Source organism: Sturnus vulgaris, chromosome 5, assembly GCF_052056855.1.
Source record: "Sturnus vulgaris isolate bStuVul1 chromosome 5, bStuVul1.hap1, whole genome shotgun sequence".
Classification (NCBI taxonomy): domain Eukaryota; kingdom Metazoa; phylum Chordata; class Aves; order Passeriformes; family Sturnidae; genus Sturnus; species Sturnus vulgaris.
Window position 1 is genome coordinate 53,337,543 of NC_142247.1, and position 21,700 is coordinate 53,359,242.

The following is a 21,700-nucleotide window of genomic DNA, read 5'->3' on the forward strand; positions in this document are numbered from 1 at the left end:
GCGGGGGAGAGGGGAGGGCGTCGCCTTCCGTGTCCGCCCCCGCGGTACCTGCTGGGCCGGGCGGTGCCGGCACGGGCGGTCGGCGGGGGCGAGAGCGAGAGGAGGTGGAAGCGGGTGATTAGAGCACGGAGAAGACAAGAAAATGACGAAAAGCGGAGCGGTCGCCGCTGTAGGAATGCGGCCGGTGTCCCGGAGCCGTGGGAACTGCCAGGCCGCCGTGAGGGGCAGTGCCGCCTGCTGCTGCGGGCTGAGGTCGTGGGGAGCCTGGGTCCGTGGCGGATCTCCCGGAGAGCGAGGGGGGGCCCGACAACATCGCCGGAGCGCGGGGTATCGGGACCGCCTGCGGAGATGCGGGAGCCAGCGTGTGCTGGAAGCCCTTCAGCTGTCAGTGGAACCTGGTGCAATTTGTAACCCAAAAGTCTTTTCTCGTTTTGTGGCAGAAAGGAAGCTTGTTGCTCGCGCAGGTTGCCCAGCCGGGCTGTCACTGCGCAGCCAGCGGGGAGGCCGGGCGGGGTGTTAACCTCCCCCGGCCAAACGCTGCCTGCCCCAGTCGGAGGTGAATAGTCGGTATTTCACCTTCTCCAGGGGCTAGCTGCTGAGAAACCACGTATACAATCAACAGCCTTTGTCAGCCAGATTTCTCTTTCCCCTGCTTCTCTCCATGTGAAAGCAACCAGCTGCGATGAAGGTTGAAGACGTTTCAAAACCTAAAGACCCAAAGCGCTGCTGTTTATACTCAGCTTTCAGTTGCATAAAAGAAATATTCACGTTTCTCCCGTGCAAAATTGAAAAACGGGTATCAAAGTGAGCACCTTGCTAATTTTCTGTGGTTTTAGGTGAAGAGTGTGTCTCATCCTCTGATAATTTGTCTGTGTGGGGGGTATTAGGTGAAAGGTGGAAGGTCCCCCACGGTAATTTACTGTAAGTTATAGAGAAGACCTGAAGAAGTATAAGAGGAAACGAACCAGGAAAGGCAGGAGAAAAACCTGGGAACACAAGTGTTTATATGATGCTGTACTGACTTCGTATCTTCCAAAAGATCAGGTGGGGACAAGATGGCAGCCCCTTCTATAATTACAGGCCCTTTTGCCTGTACTTAAGAGCTTGTAACTGTGTCCTAAAGTGTAAGGAACGGAGAATATGGAAGAAAATCCTAATTTTACACCATAAATATAGTTTAAAATGCACGCATATACAGGACTCCTCAATCTGCAGGTCTCTTGGAAGTGACTTGAGTCTTATGGTACAGGAAAACCAGTAGGAACCGAGTGCTTCCAAAGTACTTCTCAGCAATCCAAGGTTCTTCAGTTTTACAACTTTCTGTAAGGTACAGTCTTTCTGTGTAAGTATGTGTGTATTTTAGTGGAATGGGAAGCGCTTAAGCTATAGAATATTGGCAGCATTTCTTTCATTTCAAATGTACATAAAAAGATAAAACACTTGGAAGCACTTTATAAGACAGTATTTTGTGAGATTTTTTGTGGCTTAGTTTTTTTGAGGTTTGTTTGGGGTTTTTTTATTTCATAAACCAAACAATTATTGTATAGCTGAAGCCATTTTGGGGAAATTTATATGCCTCCCTTGCTAGTGGCATAAATAACAATAAATATAGTACACCTGCAAGGTATATGCTGGTACTGTCCTCATCTTCTAATCACTTGTATTCTTTGATTGTTTTTTCTCTCTAAAAACTTTGGATGTTTTTTCGTGTGTAGATCTTGCCATACTGCCTGGGTGTTACAGGTGATGCATTTTGCTTCATAATATTCTTTTCAGACCAGCTGGCTGGTAGTTATTCTTAAGGGCCTTTTGACCTTCAGGCTCTATTGTTAGGATTTTCTTTGCTTTTTTAATAAGGGGAAGCTGGAAAGGGAAGAAAAGAAGTCTATTTTCAGTACCTGTGTTTCATTAATTATTCAAAAGCTCTTTCCGTTTTTATATAATGGTTAAGCAGAAAGTCCTAAAGGGAAGGGGAAATACCAATATCTGTCGATACATCCAAGGGATCCACTGAAAAATAGATTTTTGTCTTTGATATATGTTTGCAATAATTTCAGCAAAAAGTGCTGTTTCTGCATAAAACATCCAATTTGAAGCAAAGTTCTCTCAAGGAAAATCACCGAGCACTGTCTGTATTTTGAAGATGTAGGAGTGTTCTTGCTGACTTAGGGCAATTGCTGTTTATTGGAAGCTGTCCTTTGAATTTCTCACTGTGCTCCTTAGGGTTCAAATTGTATTACCCATTGCTGATGTCAAAGAGCTTCTTGGGAAGCTGCTCTTCTTTTATATTTTTCTGTTTCAGGATACCAGCTCTTAGCACCAAGGTACCGAAATACATTGGAAATTGCACAATGTGTGTGAATATAAGTAAGCATCGTGATTTTAAATATCTATGTTATAAATACTTACTTAATAAATAGATTTTATTATCCTTGTCAGAGTTACCTGTGACAGAAAATTGAATTTTGTCTTTAAATGTGAACCTCTACCGTAATAGTTCATACTTTGAGTTTCACAGTTTAAATATTCACACAATTTCAGAAGTAACATTCTACAATTGAAAATGGAGTAAGAATGTGAGGAAGACTTTCTACCTAAAGTTCATTTCTCTAGTGCTATGAATCGTACTTTAAAGATTTTATTAATGGCTGAATTATAAAAGTGAAAAAAACTAGTTATCCAAGGGTTAATTTTTTTCTAAGTAGCGTCCCTACATTTCCCAAGTCTTGATCTTGTCACAGTCCTTGTTTTAGGTCACGGTTTGGTTTTCTGGTTTTCTGTAAAGAGACAGTTGATTACACGAAAGAGCAAACAAGGGTAACAGAGGATGTGCCTTTCCATGGGAAAAAAAATTCCTACCATCTCTTCTATCTCACGTTATTTGCCGTGACAAGTGGAACGATCTGGGACAAGTGCAAAGCTGGCTGCAGTGACCACAAGAACATGGCTGGGGGAGATCACGAGTGAGAACGTATGATTACTGTGACCACACAGGAGGAGTATGTCAACAGGGCAGCCTAGGAATGAACAAAAGTCAAGCACGCTGCCTTTCCCTCAGTACCCTTTCTGGTTGGGCCTGTAGAAAACACCAGTCTGCTCACTGCAAAACTGCTTGTGGTAACTGAAAATGAGGAACTGTCTTTGTGGTTGGAAGTGGGTTTGCAGCTGTGAAGACGCAAGTTCTCTTTTTTGAGTAAATCATATTTTTCTCAACAGAGACCCCGTTGAAGAGGATTGTGTTTGCACTGCTACTGAATCGATGTCAAATAACATATTAGTTATTTTACTGATAATAGCCTCATTCACTTCTACTCTCTGTGTTCTGAGCCTTTAAAAGTTGAGGAATGGCTGCCCTGAGAGGTATCTCCCAAGGTAACTGAATAATCTATTAAGTAAGGCTTTATTTCAGATTCAGTCACTGCATTTCCTTTCTCAGAAATTTTGAATTATCTGTTTCAGGTAATCTGGAAGAAAGAGGATCAAACCTATGGTGTTTTATTTTCTCTATATTGAATTTGTATGCTGTAGGTTTCAATAACCGAATGACATGATCTGGCAACAAAAGTTGCCAAATATGACGGTTAAGTTTTATTTTAATTGGTCAGTAAAGCCTCTGCGGATTCCATGTGTTTGTGGGAGTGTGTCAGAAGGAAGCAGCCTCCCCCTTGGTAGGCACGCTGTGCAGCGGTGTCCTTGCCACAAGAGTGAGCAGGCTGCAGCCTGAGAACCAATGCTGTGGTACAATAAGTTCTTTCATTTCTTGCACGAATCCTGTCTTAGGTGCCAGCTAGAACTTTGCTGTTCCTGTAGTGCCCATTGTATATGTCATTTGTTTGTATCTTTTCTAGCCCTTATTTTTGACATCTTGCTTGCTTGAAGAAAAGTAATTAGTGCCCTTCCAGTTTACTCAACAAAGGATAAGGTTGGTTTTACATGGATATAGAATTTTACTTCCGAGTTATGGGGATATCTAGTTCTTTCCAAGAGCTCCTCCGAGCAATTCCTTTGTGACCTGAAGCATCAGACTACATTGCTCTCCTTTTCAAGACTGTGAGGAAGATGGACCAAAAACATACTGGAATTTGAGGTGTCCTCTCTCTCCTCTTACTTATTGATCATTGCCTGCAGCAACAGTGCAACAGTTCTATAGCTGCTCTGTAAATTATTGGAAAACATTTTTCTTTCCCCAGCCCAGGTAGCATCTTGCATTAGAGCTCCTCTTCAAAATTGTATGGCACTGGGCTCTTTTTGTTCTCTTTATAACTCAGCAAAGGTATGACTTCTTGAATTTTACACTCAGCAATAACCATGAGTGGAGTCAATAAATTAGTCTTGTTTTATTTGCAGATATTAATATAGGAAATTAATAAAAGGAATATTTATTCCTTCCTGTAAGTTTCCTGACAATTTTTGAATTCAATGTAATGAAATCCCCCTTCAGCCATTAGTCAGCCACCATGGAGCTCAAGAACTTCACCAGTTAAAAAAAGCAAAAGAGAAACATATTCTTTCCTTACTGTGACCTGCAAATTTGTTGTTAGAGTACATTTCCTTAACAGCAAAAATCTTGCTCTGGCTTTGAAATGTCAGTTCTTATTTGCAGCGTGACTGACCTCCCACTCTGATCAGCGTGGTTCTGACCAGGAAGCCTCGTCTTTGCTGAGAGGAGGGAAGCACAGGCAAGTGCATTCAAAATCCACCCTTTTTACTCTAAGTGCTAACAAAGTACATACTTGCCCTCTAAAATCTGCCTCGAGGTCAATAGTTTACTCCCAACAGGTCAATGAGCAACTGGCAAATATGTAATATGCAACTCAGCAACAATTGCTTTTTGGATCCTGATGGATGACTTAACTTTTATCTAGTTTTTATTTCTTCTATTTTTTGGGTTTTTTTAATATTCTTTTTTCTTTAATTCTCTGTCTGGCACATAATAACCTTAAGGAATAAGCATGAACTACACCTTTGTTTTCCGTTGAGGTTGTGCTGGGGCTCACACCAGCAGCTCCTTACTGCAGCCCTGTGGTGCGTCAGGGCTGGCTGTATCCTGACAGTCCTGCTGTCAAAGGACAGATTTGGGTCTGGACCTGGGGCTTCTCTGTTGCATCGTACTGTCTCTGGTACTTCCTTAATTGTTTTGCTTCTGTGAGAGTTTTACCAGTTGATGCAAATATTTGGAGGGGGAAAAGAGAGAGCAGTCTTTATGCATCGGTCTTCTTGGAAGTGTATGGCTCCACTTCATAAAACAAGACTGAGAACATGCATATCTTGATCAGCCTGATTTTTGTGTTATGTAAGCTGCAGACCAACTAGAGCAACTGGTATTATATTGTTTTTATAGGAAAAAGAGAATATACTTTAAAAGCTTAAGAAATGTATGCTGTTGGAGTTTTAACATACATAAACAAAACAGAAAATATATAAACATATATATATATATAGAACATATATAAACAAAATAGAAAATGCTTCTAACAGGCTTGAGAAGATGGATGAAAACTGTCAATTTAATTGTTTTTTCAAAACTTTTATGTTGCTTAGTGCATATGATCCATCAATAAGAAAATCTGTAGTCTGTGCAGTTGTTTCACCTCTGAGAGAATTAAGTCTAAAAGTGCTTCTTTGTTTTTGATTGCGTTCTGGTAAATAAAGACAGTTAAATTTCCTTAAGACCTTAGGAATATCTGCAATTTAGCACAGACAACCAAGTTATTTTAATTGGTACATTCCTGGCTACCCTATTATTACTTTCAATTGAGAACTCTTCCCATGGTATGTTAGGATGGCACATACAAATTATGTCAGTGCTTTATGTGGATATCTACTTTGCTCATGCTCACTGACTCTACCTGCAGAAGTTGTCGAATAAGAACATACCTACCTGGCTTTTTCTTTTTATAACTAAAATGCTGGTATGTGTAGCATAGCATTGCTTGAAGCCCTGTATAGTTTTGGTGCCCAACTGTATTTTAAGCACATATGAGAACTCAGTGGCTGATCTGGGGAGGAGCTGTTAAACCTGGAAAGCATCCACAGCAGTCCCATCCTAAAACTCACCAGACTTTAATAAATACTGATTCTGTGTGCTACAGTCTGAAGTAGTGAAATTTAGTTCCGTTTCTATACTTTGTGACAAATAAATTTTGGAAGATACAAAACTTTTTTATTCATAGATACCATAGTTCTTCAAGCCTATCGTTACATGTGTTAAAGTTACATATATATACATATATACATATACATACATATATATATATATATATATATATATATATATATATATATATATATATATATATGACAGCTTCAGACCTACCATTTTGAAATGTAGATTTGGTTTTGTAGTGTTTGCTGCTGCAGCATAACATGTAACCCTGACCTGTTTTGTCTGGTTAGCTTTCTTGACTTTAAATTTTCTCGTGTCTATTTAAAAGATGAAACCCAGCATTTTTATTTAAAGTACTGTCACAATAATTAAAGTACAGTGAGTTGCTGTTCAATAACTAGAAACCTACAGCACAACTAATAAGGCTTTCTGAGAACATACTTACTACTGCTGTAGCAGCTCTTTCACAGAGGTCATGGCAGGGAGCCAGAGGAGGTTGGTAGATAGCTAGGCAACCAGAAAAGAACAAGTTTGTCAGCATGTACAGCTGATTAATGTGAGGATAATTTTCCATAAGCATAGCCTGCAGTGTTTGCTTAAGGTGGGGGTGTTTAATTTTTCACTGAACTTCCTAAAAGCTAAGCCATTTTTAACTGTGGTAGAAAGTAATTTGTTCAATTCAAATGGAATAAGGTTTTATAAGATTTTTATACTATTTTTACTCTGCCTACACATTGCAGTAGGTTGAGGTAGAGTTCGTATATTGGCAATATAATGTTATTCCCATGAAGATACATTATGGCAATTATTTTTGATAAATGGTTTTGTTTCTACTAGTTAGAATGATCAGAACAAGAAAACATGAGAAACATTTAGTGGCAGAAGAGGCAGCCTTTAGTTATTATGTTCTCCTGCTTGTGAATGTAATCTAGATTGCCAACATATAGCAGGAAATAAATTAACTTGCTTTTTTAGGTTTCTTATTGTTATAAGTGTTTCATAAGTCTGTGGGAATATGAATGGTCTTCTAAATTTGATAGTGTTCTGTAACCCAAAACCTCTGTTCAAGTATAACTGAAGCCTTGGGCAGTACAAGAGCCTGGCCGAGGCTACACCCAAGATGGATGAAACAGGTCACACATTTTCAGACTTTTATAAGTTTTGGTCCATTTACATATTTGGATTAATTGTCCAATTTCAGCTTCAGGTAATGAAGTCTCATCCTCCCAGATTGCTCTCCTCAGTTCACTGTTCATACTTTTTGGGCCTGAAGCTGCAATGGTGTCCTTGGTTCTCAGGCTGGAAAAGGATTGTTTTGTCTAACTGAACTGTGAGGAGAACTTGCTAACTCTTTATCTAAAGTTCTGAGTTATATACTAATGCAGTACAGAATCTATAAAATATGAATGCTAATACTTAAAGCACCAATAGTTCCAATCTCCAAAGCAGGTTTAGGTGTATTCAACTGCTGCACTGAATTTATACTTCTCCTTTCTGCAGCTCTCTCCATGTGCAAGGTCAAGGCTGAAAGAATATTACCCAGGCCTGTGTCAAACAGAGACTTCCTCACACTGAAATAACCCAGTGTTTGTACCTAAGGAATGAAATAAAGCAGATAGACAAAAATAAATGTACAAACTCTAAACATTCAAAAGAGAAGACAAAAATAAATTCATATTTACACTGCTGGGTTTTAAAAGAATGAAATAATAACTCACTAAGTTCTTAATATTGTTCTTGAATATACAGGGTATTTGCCAATGTCTATAACTGTGTGTGGTTTATTTCTAATATGATGCAACCCATAACCTGCATTCTGCTTAATATTGCAGTGTGAGCTATCTTTATCCATTATTTATTGTATTCAGATATGAGGAGGATCAGAATATTAGACAGAAGGAGCACAGTGGCTTTGAGGATGAGTTGTAGAAATGAGATGAAACAGAGTAGTAAAACCAGCAGTGCATAAATGTCTGGATTGAGAATTGCTGAAGGGGAGATCCAGGAGTGGTTGGGAGTTGCCCTGGCAATGTTGTTGCCCTGGCCTTGGAAAGGTGAATGCAGGTCCCTGGGGCTTCTGGTGAGAGATCCCCACTAAAGCCAGGGAGGCATTAGTGCCATTGTGCAAGGCCCTAAAGCACCTTATCAGGAATAATGTGTATGATTCTCTGTCCATTTTATAGAAGTGACTTTAGATTGGAACAGGTTCAGAGGACAGATAATGCGTCTGGGAGAATAGGAAAGAGGAGATGATGTATCGTGGCAAAACAAAATGACAGAAGACCGAAGAACAGATACAAAAGTTTAAGTATAGTATACTTCCTGATTGATAAATACGTATAATTTCTGTTGACTTGATGTAATTTCTGTTCCTACATGTAATTTCTTAACAATCAACAGTGACTGCACTGTCATTTTTCAGGTGGTGAGGGACTTTATGAGCAACAGGGAGGAAATACATGTTTTTTAAAGTAAAAGATTATGTTAGTTCAAGAAAAGTGTTTGGAAATTAATAACAGATATATTTCAAGAGAAATTTACAGATTCCTAATTCTGAGGACAGTTTGTAACATGTATCCAGCAGAATTAAGTGAGGACAAAATGATTTTACTGCTTTAAAGCTGGAGCTCAAGACAAAATGATTCTATACAGTGTTGCTTTTAACATTAAAGGACAGGACTCAATTCAGAAAATCCCTTTAGTTTTTCTGTTCATCTTTGTCTTTTAGATATCTTGCCGTCTGAAAAGTAATAATAAACCAAATCACTGCTGTGGAAGGAATTTAAAATCCTTCCGTCTGAAGTTGTCTGAAAGTAATAATGATTTGGAGGTCTTTTGAAGAAGAGTAGCTTCTAAACAAATCTGTCAGATACTGATTTAAGTCTCTGTTTAGTCTACAGCAGTGAAATTGCTTTGAATAGAAAATACATGATAAAATATGTGTAATGGGTCTTGTCAAAAAGCTTTTTCATTCTGTTTCACATTTTCCAATAGCAGACAATCTCCACTGCATTTAATAAAAAGTAATAAAATTTCTGAAGCCAGAACTGATTCGTGGTTGATTTAAAAGAAAGTTTATTACCTCTCTTTGCAGTATACTGCTCATTCTCTGCATCTAGAAGTCAGTGGTTAAATAAAGTCTCTCTGAGAGGAATTTTCCATTGTGAGTCATAAGCATTGGATTGACAACCTTTATAGACATTTAAATGCAGTCCTATTAAACAATACACTTCTATAAACGCTGAAGGATAAATATCTTTTGCTGGGTGTGGGGGCATTAAGGTGCAGTACCTGAGAGAACGACTTGTGGAGAGTTTATGTAGCTGTGAGAAAGCCATAAGGCTGGGATCTGCCTGGGTGGAACACCTGTAGTATCCCATCAGGAGGACAGGATATTTAATGGTACAGAGCCCATCAGCCAGCAGCAATTACCTAAATGGTGTTTGCCCACAGGAATAAAGCAATGGCCACATAAATAAAGAGTTGTTGGGTTTCTTTCAATATCACATTAGAGCTGGATATTTCTCTCACAAACATCACTTGAAACAAGAATTTCAGTAAAATGAAAATAACTATCGCAATACTTTCTGGCCTGTATTTTGAATGTACAAAATTTAGAAAAAAAATGTCCTCTAAACTCATTTTGTTTCATCAGCTTTGTCTCCCATAGCTATCAGTTTGGCTTAATTTTGAGTTTTCCCGTAATATAGACTCTGGATACCCTGTAAGTGAAAAATGTAATTGTGTGGAAAATTATTAAAAATTTCAAACACCACTGCTGTCACAAAAAAAGATGATGCATAGGGGAAATTACTGTTTCCCATATTGAAAATAATTAGCAAATGTAATGCCAGTCAACCCACTTGGGATGCTGAGCATACACATGAAGGAGAAAACTAGAGAGATCACAGGTAATGATGCACAGGAAGAATGCTGAGAAGAGAATATGCAAAGATGCTGGGCAGCTTTCTGGAGCAACAGAGAAGGCATCACCAGCAGGTAATTTTGGAATGTGTAACATCCCTGTTCTGTCAGTGTGTGACCACCATTTTGTGAAGCTGCACCTGGTTGCTGGGCTGGGCTCATGGTAAAGTTTTTCAACACAGACTCTTCTTGGTGGTGGCAATTCTCAGAGCAGTTCTCAAAGTCTACACAGCTACATGAGCTTAAAAAACACTCACAATATAATCTCGTCTGATATCAGGTCAGGCACATGGTGCTGTGCAAGTTATTTCTTCTTAACCTCTAGATCACTTAAGATCTGGCACTGGTAGCTTTCTGGGGAAGGACATTGCAAGGTGATTGCAAGCTACATGTGTGAACACAAACCCCATGCAGCTGAGCACTGTGCTTCTCAGAAGACAGGAGTGCCAAAAGAGAAATGTAGTGAGGGCCTGCCACTGTTACAAGAGTGTTGCTATTAACATTTTCTGTCCTGTAATGATATTTTTTGTCAATATCCAGTTCTACATGTTATTGGTTAATTTAAAGCAAATTATTGTTTACTGGTAGTGATCAGCTGCTCTAACTTTCTCTTCTCTCTCAAAACCGGTGATGTTTTACTAATAAAACATCAAAGATGTGCTTTGCTGTATATATGCTTTTCTCTTGGTAAAACTGAATAGCTAAAGTTATGCCAAAAGTTTGAACAAGCAAATGAACAAAACCCAGTAAAGAGTCTACACAACTGAGTTGTGTTTCAACACAACAATCTTCTGAGCCAGCAGTCAGAGATTTAAAGTATTTGGAAGCAAAACAATCCATACCAATGTAGTCCATAAAATTAATCAGCCATAATATACTCCCTAAGATTAGCAGTAATTTCCCACCAGCCGTAACCTTTCTCCCTGCAGCAAAACAGGCACTTTGCATGTCTGTATCACTCCATATCTCATACCAGCCCACAATCCAGAGAGCAGCACAGCTATTTACAGTTGCTTTCGTTAAAACTGCCATGTATTGCAGACAGGAGCATTCTTGCATGTATATATATATGTATTTTATGTATATATGTGTGTATTATTTGTACTGATTTTTTTGTCCTGTGCTTCTATTCCAGCAAGGATGCATCCTGTCCACTTGGGTAAAGGAAAGCTCTCATGAGAGAAGAAACATTTACTTTCAACAATCTTGTAGAGCATCATTTGTATTTGGCCTTTCCAATGGATTTTGTACTGGAACTTCTGCAGCAGCAAAGGCTGTAACTGAACTTCGAATGTGGCTTTACTATCTGGATGAGATTTATAGCCCGGGGCCTTAGGACAGGCAGGATTTCCAAGTTGCATTTTATTGGAAAGCTTGGGATAGCGCTGCTTCTTCACATGGGTTTTTGAAATCACTGCTGGTCGTGCAAGATAAGTTGAATCCAAATGTCCCACTCTCAAAGTCCTGATGTATTTGCGAGTTTTGTAAGCAGTTGATTTATAAATGTAAATCTCTTCCTATGGTAAACATTTGCAATGAATCAGAGAGATCTACAGTGGGTGCATCTTGAGTTCAATAGATGAGACTTCAAAGGCACTGCAATCATGACTGGTTCTCCGGTGTGTAGTCTTACCTGCAGTGAAGTAAATATTTTTACTAAAAAAAGGTATGAGAATATTTCCAGACCCAAAACCAGCCATAGCTCAGTATGCAACTCTTTTGTATGCTCTTTTCAGACACTTCTGACTTAAAATTCTAAATTGTTCTATGAAATCTCTTTTCAGTTTTCTAGCAAGAAGACTTAAGCCTCTCTCGAGTTTAATTACAGACAGTGAAGGTACAGAGACTTGGTCATCAGTATGACGATTTTTTAAAATTTATTAAATGTATTAAATGAAGAAATTTAAAATTATTCTGCTTCGTTTGTGCCATATTTTTACCAGGATGTTAACAGAATCTTTCTTGGTGGTTAAATACTGATGAAAATAAATCTGGATGAATCTTCTGATAGCTTCCCTTTCATAAAAATATGTTTGTTTCCAGTGTTTTTAGTGATCTCTTACTTTTCCACTCATTCTACTACAGGCACATCCAGGAAGTACAGAGAACATGACAATTAGCATGGCAATCAGCATGCCAACTGGTGGCAATGCCTTCTGCAGTTACAAACCTGGCTCTGGGTTCTCTTTCAAAATTCTGTTCAAATTGATGCGGCGAAGTTTAATGTTCAGAGGATTTTCCACTAAATTAAGCCCTTGTCTTAATTCTGTGAGGATGGGATGCCAATGACGGGAACAGAGATTTGGGGAAAGGCATCACACTTGCTGTCAGGCCCAGGATAGTGCAGGAACAGTATCTAATCTTGGTGACATTTTCTAGTGAAGAAGCACAGCAGGAGATAAAAAGGTGGATGGGGTGGCTGGCATTTAGATGAGCAAGACTCCTTCTAACATTAAAAGAATTTCAATTCAATAATTGGCCAAAGGGTCAACCAGATTTTTGCCTTGCCTAAGGCAGTATTTCCATAATGGTTTTGGTCTGTGTAAATTGCTTCCATACAAACATGGAGTCAGGGAGCCTAGGCAAACTCCTTAATTATTATAGGGCTTTGTGTGTGGCTAGGAATTGTAATTTCCTTAAACATTGGACACGCAATTACACAGTTTATCTTCCCAAATTATGTTTATTGCATAGTTCTGGTATCTTTCTCATTGGTTGAATAATTGGGGTGGTTTGCAATAAGCGCTTTTAATCTATGTTGCCTACTTTCTAGGTAATTATGGTCTTGCTAAATAAGTTTTTGTGGAAGTATTGTCTTACAATTTGCCTTTACAGCTTTATACATACATATATATATGTATATCTATATGTATGTCTCTTTATATTCTTTTCCTACCTGATTTTTAAGTGGTGCCATTGTATTTCAGTGATTAAGAAGAGCATTTATTGTTACTTCACACATTAACCTTTGTTAATGTCATTTTCTACATATACCTAGCAAAGGCAAAATGAACAGAAAGGGCCTCTAAATGTAAAGTAACTGGTGCTATAATATATAGTTCCCCTCGTAGGTTCACCACAAAGGATAATGCCAACCTGCTGACACAGCATGTGTAGTCCTTTATTAAGCTATTTTAATGGCTCTTAATTTATTTTTTATTTTTAGAGGTTGTTCTTGAAATACGTATTTAAGATTTTCTGTTTAAAGTAATTTGGAGTTCTGAATTAAATATCCTCCACAGGGCTTAAAAATTCTTGATAATGTTATTTCTGTGAGGCACAAGGGGTAGGATTCATTTGACTCTGTGCAGATCACTGCAGGAGTTATCTGCATCTATGCTAAACACATCATTTTCCCTTTATAACCAAAGCAGAGAAATGAGTCAGCTGATTTATTTCTGATGTCTGGTACAGGACGATATGAACTGCACCTTCAAAGCAACTCTTGCTCCCTAGAGACTTCAAAACCAGCTTTGGTGACCAGTTCAGGTATAGACATTTGCACTGGTGATATCTAAAGAGACGTGAATTCCACTGAGGTGACTGACAGTAATTATAAGCATGCCTTTAGACAAGCTTGAGCACTACAGATTTAGTCCTAGTTGTACAGCTGTTTGCATATTAAACAATCTGGTAATACTCAGCTTCCACAACATCATTTTTTTTCTTTTTATCTATATTTACCGTAGATTGCAGACAATTCTAGCTGGTCCTTTAAAAGAAGAAATTCAGGTATTAAAAAAAAAGTCTGCAACTTTTAAGTTCTAAGAGTGAAGGCAGGGGTAGCAATGTTTAAGTAAATTGTTAAATAGCTATATTATTAGCTTAAACTTGCAGGAACTTTACTAATGGTCCTGAAAACTCATGAGTAAGGGCAAACCCACGCATTATGCTTAAATCTAGTTTGGATAATTTATTTGAGGCTTAAATTATAGGCTTAAATATGTAAGCAAACCTGCATGTGAATTTGAAGAATTTTGACTTGCTTCTTGGAGTAAGACATTGCCACTGCAAATGTGGGCATTATTTCCTTGATGAACATGTTTTAGCTAACCTTTTTTTCTTTTTTTAGTTTTATGGAGCTGACCTCAAAATAATGAAAAAAAAATCTTTCTATGACATTAGCCAGTGTGTCAGGAATCTGAGTGGCATGGTAGGTAATCATAATGTTGAACATTTTTTGCATAATAGATATCAGCTTTGTGTTTAAGTATTCTGAAGCAATTATTAGTTTTTAGACTCAAAGGGTTGCTTTGTAGAATTATGAGGCCCTAAAAGGAAAAAAAAAAAAAGCGGAAAACAGCTTCATTTGTTAAAGAAAATACACTTTTATTTTCACCCACAAGGTGGTGCTACTTCCTCAACTTAAAGTACAATTTTCCTTTGTAAACGGTATAAAATTGACATTTACCAAATTAATCCTTTTGGAAAGAGTGAAGGAGCAGAGAAGTCCTACTAGTGCCTTTAAAATAGCATTTAAATGTCATTTAAATGCCACTTAAATGACATATGGTCCTTGTGCTGGCCCTCTGCAGAAGAGTAGAGTACATCCTGCCTGAATTTGGGGACATATTTCCTAATTTGCGTGACAGAAATAGCCGTTTAGTGCATATGGTCGCTGCCAGATCTCAAGCAAGTCATGGTGCTCCATCTGAATGGCTTTCTATTTGTTTCTGTGTACCACAAAAAACATTATTTAGCAAATTTCAAAGTTTTATATCTGAGGAAGTACTGAAGATTGGTGATCTACACAGATTCAATTGAAATTTAAGAAGAGTGGAGCTGCCAGTGCGTAGCTGAGAACCCATCTGACCCATTCACAATATTCTCTAAAAGCCATTTCAGAAGAAGACCTTTTGGGATACTTTGGGTTTATTATTCTTTTTATCTTATATGGGTGAAAACCTGAAAGAGAAAGAAAAAAAAGCCTATGGTTTGTGCAGCACTTTGTCTATAAAATTATCTTGAAGTCAGATGCTGAAAGAGTAGGAAATGGCAAAAGAGGCCGTCCCTTGGCAGCTGTCTGTCCCCATGCTTGGCTCCGCTTTGCTCATCCCCATTGGTCCCTCTGGAGGCCCTGGCCTTTGCCCCGACCTTCTCCAGGAATCTTCTACCTGCTTCCCTGCTTGCTTGCCCTGTCTGCTTACCCTCATACTCATTTGGTAGCTGCTTCCTCTGTGGTTACCCCCAAAAAGTACAAGGGAGCAAAAGAGCATGGAACGTCTCCCTGGTTTTACCTGGGGTTCAAATGCCCCCAAAATAGGGTGTAATGATGCAAAAATTTTGGACAAACTTGACATGTGCATCATTACTAGTGCAACACGTGATGAAACTATGTTTTACTTTACTAAGAATAGAGGTGTAACATGTTTTATCATGGAAATCCTAGTCTGTATTTAAGGTGGAAAAATCAACTTTTCATTCAAATGAATTGTGTGATTGATTCCTACTGAAAGTCAAAACACGTAGCCTCCTACATCTCTCAAGCAGTTTTGTGAGGCTTATTTGAGAGTGTAACCCAAAACTGCTTCCCTTCACATAGATAGGAACAGCAGTGTGAATAACTGAAATACTTTCAAGCATTTTTATTCCCCAGCAAATTCTTCTGAAATGTAGAAACCCTAACACAGGCAGCCCGGTGACAAAGTATGAATCCACCTCCGACCCAGGAAGCAAGTCATTGCCTCAGGGTAATTCTGCACTCTCGCCCTGGCCAGGTAATACAGTGTCATTGCTGTGGTAACCCCACGTTCTGGAGGGAACAAGCTATTCACCACCTGGGGCATGTCACCATCCTGGTGGGTGTCAGAAGAGATCCTGCAATTCAATTTGCATCAGTGTGGGATCCTGTGTGACTCACAGCAGTCTGATGACTCCGTACCTCATTTGTTTAGGCAAGCTGCAAGCCCAAGGATGTGTCCCAACCTACGTCATGCAGGTTGTTTCTCCTGTTTCTTATGGGAGTTCCCCACATGCATATGCTGCCTATGCTTGAAAAACAGAAATTATGTTGGAGATGAGACATGACATTTTATGGAAAATGACTGTACTACTTCCTTGAAATCTGGAGTTGATCTTATGTGGCAAGGCCCTTGGATTTTACTAGTTATGTAAGAATCGTTTTTACTAAAATGGCAACAAAGGGATGGTAAATAGAGGGAAGGGAGAAAGAAAACACAAAAAGCTTTGAAATTAAGATTTTTAAAGGAGTGTTTAATTGAGTTTAATTTGAGTTAAAGCTTATTAAAAACCTCAGTATGCCATATTTCTGTATAGTTCAATTTTATAATACCATTTTTTAAATATTATACCATATTTTAGAGGAAATAGCCTCTCTTGGTACTCTTTAAAGTCATAATTAATGCTTCTTCTGTAAAAAGAAGTATTAGTTTGAGACATTTTCTTTTGTATTTCACAGTTAAAATTGAATCATACTTCCTTTTAAATCAAAATAAAGCTTTCTGTTAGGAAGGGAAAGGAAGAAGGCATAGCAAAGGCAGGAAAATATAGCTTCTGTATCTGGATAGCTTTAGGAGCACATGATCCAAACTGTGACCTTCAAACCAGGAAAGACATTTATTTGCATTTTTGCTCTTATTTTCCTCTCCAATTCATGGACTTTTTTTTTTCCTTTTTAATCTAGATCTGATTGTTTGGGACAAGTTTTTATCTTGCTGCACTAAGCTAAATGTAGCAGGGTGAAGGTTATCTGCCTGGTGAAGATGGAATCTCATACAGAAAGCAGAAAGGATTGGAAAAAATACTGCAAGGAAGGAGAAGAAGCTGGAAAGGAAGTTCATGCATTAGAAGGATGGTTATTAGAAAGGCTTGTGTCAGAGGCTTGCAGTGACATTTTCCCCACCACTGATTGCTGCTGCCTCTTTGGAGCAAAGGGCTGCTGAGCCCTACACCCTGCACACCCTAGGCTGCCAGGAACATCACCTGTGTGTTCTCTGTTGCAGGGTGGTGTAACAAAGGTGTGCAGTGCCAGTGGGGTCTGGGTGCTGGTTCTCTGTTTCTCCATCCACGAAGTTTCATCTTCAGCACTTTTTAGAATCCTTCCTCTTTCAGTTCTCCTACCCAGAGAGCTTTTAAAAGCTCAAGCATGACCAAAGCGAACACTTCTGCAAATATCTATATTTATGATATTTCTACTAGCTGACAAACAAACTTTTAACAAGATTTCAAGAATGTGAATGTTCAGCAAAGAAAAGGATGGAATAATTTCAAAAAGCCAAAATTCTTGATTTTATCTGTAGCTTTCTGTTACCCTTCCTACTTACCCAGGTATTGATTAACAGCACAGACTTTAGAAAACAAGTCTAAAGTGTGAGATGTGTTTTGTGCACTGTGCATTTCTGACTGTCACTTCTGTATGCACGCACACACGCACACACACACACACACACACACACACACACACACAGAGAAAAGCAAACTTACTCTTCAGAAAAAAGCTTTTTCTCAACTGCTGTCTTATTTTCTATTAGCATTCAAAAGTACTTATTGTTTCAGTTAAAAATCTTCTATTTCAATATGAAGAAATAACTTGATCTTCTGAGGTTTTTTAATGATCCTGTTTGCTTCCTTATCATGTGAGAAAATACATGAAAATTTGTGAGATGTGACTTAGCCACAGGCCTCAGCTTCTGCTTTCTGGCTATACATCAGAAACAGAAGAAAGTTGCCATGCAGAAGTATGTGGGTAGTCATGGCTGTTCTTTAGCTTCCTCTTTAGTCAATATAAAATGACTTTTTTTTTCTCCTTATTCATTTATCTCCTGCTGTTGCCTGAAAGTACCGTCAGTCACACAGGCCTATGAGTCAGTCACCTCTCTGCATGAAGCTGAACAATAAATTCCATTTCTTCCTCCCTGCACTTTAAATATAGCTTAGTTCCTCTGTTCCACTGGGGCAAGGTCTGTTATTTATTCTCTTCCTGTGTGATTGGGTTACCAACTCCCTTTGGTGTGACAAGGAAAATTAATCTACATTCATAAAAAAAGTGAATCCACATATCTTTTTCTAAACCAGTGCCAAAATAATGGCAATATCACAGAAAAAAAGATGAGGAAAATTTCTTTGGATAAAGTGTACTTTCAGACACTAGTGGCTCAGACCTGATAACCTGTATCTTCAGACCCCATGTTTCTCTTTGACCAAAGAGTAGGGACACCATAGATCTGATTTTGAGAGTGTTGTTAATAACACATTCATTTCTCCAAAACTGTGTTCTGAGAGTGATAAGCTTATAAATGTTTTCAGGCTTCGAGGTTTAAACAGATCTATCTTTTTATTGTAAATGACCATCACCAGAATAAGATCCCTGAGTGCAGAGGCCCAGCATACCAAGTGTGTTCTCAGGGGCTCCTTGCAAGAATACCTAAAAACTAAGATTCCCAAACCAGTGGGTGGAATGTTGCTGAAGGGCAGGCTCTTTACATTTACCTATGGAATGCAGAGGCATTGATGTAAGAGATTCAGTCTTAAATGAATTTTTTTTGTTCTTTAGAAAACATAAGGAAAGTGAAGGGAGGTTGTCTTGAATTTTTTCCTGATTAACATTAGACTAAGCATTTGATGCTCCTGGGGCAGAACTTCTAACCAAGTAACACTATTAAACCCCTAATCTTTCTCCTGATGAAATCACATTGCTAGTCCAAATTCCACATTGGTGCTGACTGTTTTGTAACTGCCCTGGTATACACAGGTCTGACCTTTTTTTCACCTTAAAGCTATGCACTTTCCTCTGTGGCAGAAGTGCCTCTCACACGTAGGTTGTACATCTGTTTTTGAGAGACACCTCTACGTGAAAGAGTTTGTTTATATACATATATTGATATGTATGTGTGCTTTGTCATCTGGGGTTTGTGTTGGCAGTTGCCTCCAAACAAAATGTGTGGGCTATGTTAGATTTGGTCCTGCAGGTTGAGGGAGGTGGATACGACTCTGGGCTGGAGGCTGGGTGCTGGCAACAGGGATGAAACACTTCTGGGAGAGGCGACCTAAGCATCCTTAGCTTCAGCTGGACTTCACCAAAAGCCTGTCACAATAGGTTCCCAAAAAGGTGTTCGTGATAAGTGTTGACAAAAAGGTGGCTAACAATTGGTACCAGCAGCCCAAACTTGTCCCTGACCAAACAGAAAACTGGGAGAGGCAGCTTATTCTATCTCATGTTTAGTTAGATAGGTTCAGGGTGTGTTTTAGTTGTGGTTTATCTAGCCATAATATCAAATGTCTATTATTTATGATTAATCATGTTCAGAAAGGCAAGAGAGGGACCAAATCCTTTAATCTTTGAAGGGATAGATTAATAAAAGACCATAACACTTAAAATGCAGTTAACTAATACTTTCAGAAGTAGCTAACCTGTTTCAGTGCCATCAGTCTTATACCCAATGATAACTAGGTGTCTCACTGCACTGAAATTGCCAATAAATGAGAATGAAATATTTAAATATTTTTGCAGGTATGGACCCGTAGTCCTATGAGGCCAAATCAGTTCAACTGCTTTAATAGTAAGTGCCTGTTTTCATTTTTAGGCAATGATGTTACTTGGAAATCTGATAAGTCCTCTTACTTCACATGAACTTTAAATAAAGTGGACTCAGGAGTAAAATTCCATTCTAGATGCAGGTATGAGCTAGAAATGAAACCTACAGTCCACAGGTCTAATTAACCTGACAACTTTTATTTTTTAAATGGTTATTAAAAGTCAGACCAATACTAATTATTCCCATGCTGCTTCTCACCCCTTTTTTCCTAGCTATGAAGCAAAAGAAGTTGTTCTGTACAGACTTTTAAATTTTGTTTTCTAAAACTCTTTAAAGTAATTTTGTTATTAAATGCATATTCTGTATAGAATTGTTATGCTACCCCAGTTGTTAAATTACATGTGAGTTTTTAGAAGCCTTTATTGTTCCAAATGCAGTTTTCATATGGCACAAACCTGGGTTTTAATATATATATTAGGACTTGGTCTTTTTTTTAAAGTCTTTAAACACTGATGTTAATAACTACTTGGTAATTAATTACAAACTATATATTCTAATTATTTTGTCAATAGTTAAAAAAAAAACCAAAACAAAAAACCCCAAATCAGATCAGTTCTGTATTTGAGAACATACTACGTTTTATTCAACCCACATGCCTATTGGGATTTCCTGAGGCATTTCTTCCTTAATGCTGAATTACATTTCACAGAATCACTAGGTTGGAAGAGACCTTCAATATTGAGTCCAACCCATTTATCAGAAGTACAATTGTAAATAAAAGTATTATTCTTAGATACATAATAATAAGCTGGAGACAGCTGAGCTTTCTCTCCACCTCTAAGCAAATGCTGATTTACATAAAATATAGCACTCTCTCTCAAATTCCTTCCACTACAAAGAACTTGGTTTCATTTCTAATTCAAATAAAACCAAAGCATAAGTGTCACTCTGAATTATTTATCCAAATGTGTCTCCTTATAGTTCCCCCCCCATCAGATGCAGCCCATGATTCCTTCTGTTCCCCAGAACATTTTCTGCATGGCTGGGGATGAGGCCTGGCTGCCAAGAAGGAGCAGGACCTGGGAAGACTCCTGATGTACATGCCCACCCCCTGAGTTCAGGGTGACAGAGCAAGGCTGCTCTGGGTTTTTATTTTTAGCAGAAGTTTTGTATGGCACAGGAGGAGGTTGTCAGGAGCTAGACTGCAAATCCTGGTGTCATTCTCCTCTCCGTCAGAATTATATATATACACACACAGGCATCCTTTGTCAGATGGTGGGAATCAATAGCTGCTGACTCATGGCAATTGTTGCTTCTATCACATGATCTCCATTTCCCTAATATCAAGTGAAACTACAATATCAAGTAAAACAAGCAATATTTCAAATTTCTTTTTCTTTACCACTTTAGTCAGGGAAAGCAGTATTTTCTACTGGTTTATACAAGTTGTCTCTTCCACCCTTCCACTCTATTTTAAAAGTGTTCAGCTCTATTTTTTGACTATAGCAAAGACTTCACCTACAAACATATATAACCCAAATACATGTGAACAGCGTGTGCGTATTTTACTCTTACATACTGATATATTATTAATATTTAATTGGGAAGTTATTCTTCACATGGTATTTTGAACAGAGAGAACAAAGAGGTTAATGGGAAAAATTCCTCACAAATTATGCCTTTATTTGCTTCATATTCTGAGTGCAGATAAGAGAAAAGGAAAAGTTTAAGTGAAGTGAAATGAGACCTAGAAGAAGAATGAAAGTAAAGGAGAGGGTATATAACTGCAGATTTGTCAAGGCTGAGTTCACAGAACTGAGGGTCCAAGGAGATGCTAACCTTTGCAAAAAGGGTAAATGTGTATTAAGGAGGAGGTGGGCAGTACCTGCAATAGCAGCCACCCTTCAAAGAAAAGTTAATCTAGAAACACATGGAGAAAGAGGCATTTCAAACAGGTGTCAGATTGGCCTCTACTTCCGAGCCTATGGGCTGAGATAATTTGGCTTAAAAAAGAGATGGATGTAAGGCCAAACATGAAAAGCTGTCTAATTTTACCCTTTGTTCAATAATCTATTTTAGGCAAATAGATGGCCCTTTGTTTTGAATGAGGTGCTGCTGAGGTCTGGCAGGTGTTCAGGAAGAGCAGTGCTTGCTGGCTGTGCTCTGGATGGGACCC

At 38.5% G+C, this 21,700-nt stretch overlaps 1 protein-coding gene and 1 long non-coding RNA gene across 3 annotated transcripts; both read left to right on the forward strand.

Annotated features, from left to right (window-relative positions):
* Positions 1 to 19: 19 nt before the first annotated feature.
* LOC106854088 (uncharacterized) lies at positions 20 to 12,060 on the forward strand. Of its 2 annotated transcripts, XM_088165729.1 has the most exons (3): positions 44 to 2,367; positions 3,217 to 3,372; positions 4,604 to 12,060. In XM_088165729.1, the coding sequence occupies exon 1, from the start codon at positions 143 to 145 to the stop codon at positions 518 to 520; it is 378 nt and encodes a 125-aa protein (XP_088021855.1). In that variant the 5' UTR covers positions 44 to 142; the 3' UTR covers positions 521 to 2,367; positions 3,217 to 3,372; positions 4,604 to 12,060. The 2 variants fall into 2 exon arrangements, with proteins under 2 accessions (XP_088021856.1, XP_088021855.1); XM_088165730.1 differs by lacking the exon at positions 3,217 to 3,372 and having other exon boundaries at positions 20 to 1,342; positions 11,166 to 12,060.
* Positions 12,061 to 13,489: 1,429 nt separating this feature from the next.
* Positions 13,490 to 17,944, forward strand: LOC148223713 (uncharacterized). The gene is made up of 3 exons (XR_015804029.1): positions 13,490 to 13,519; positions 14,103 to 14,183; positions 15,748 to 17,944. It is a non-coding gene; the product is annotated as an uncharacterized LOC148223713 (long non-coding RNA).
* The last annotated feature ends 3,756 nt before the right edge of the window (positions 17,945 to 21,700 follow it).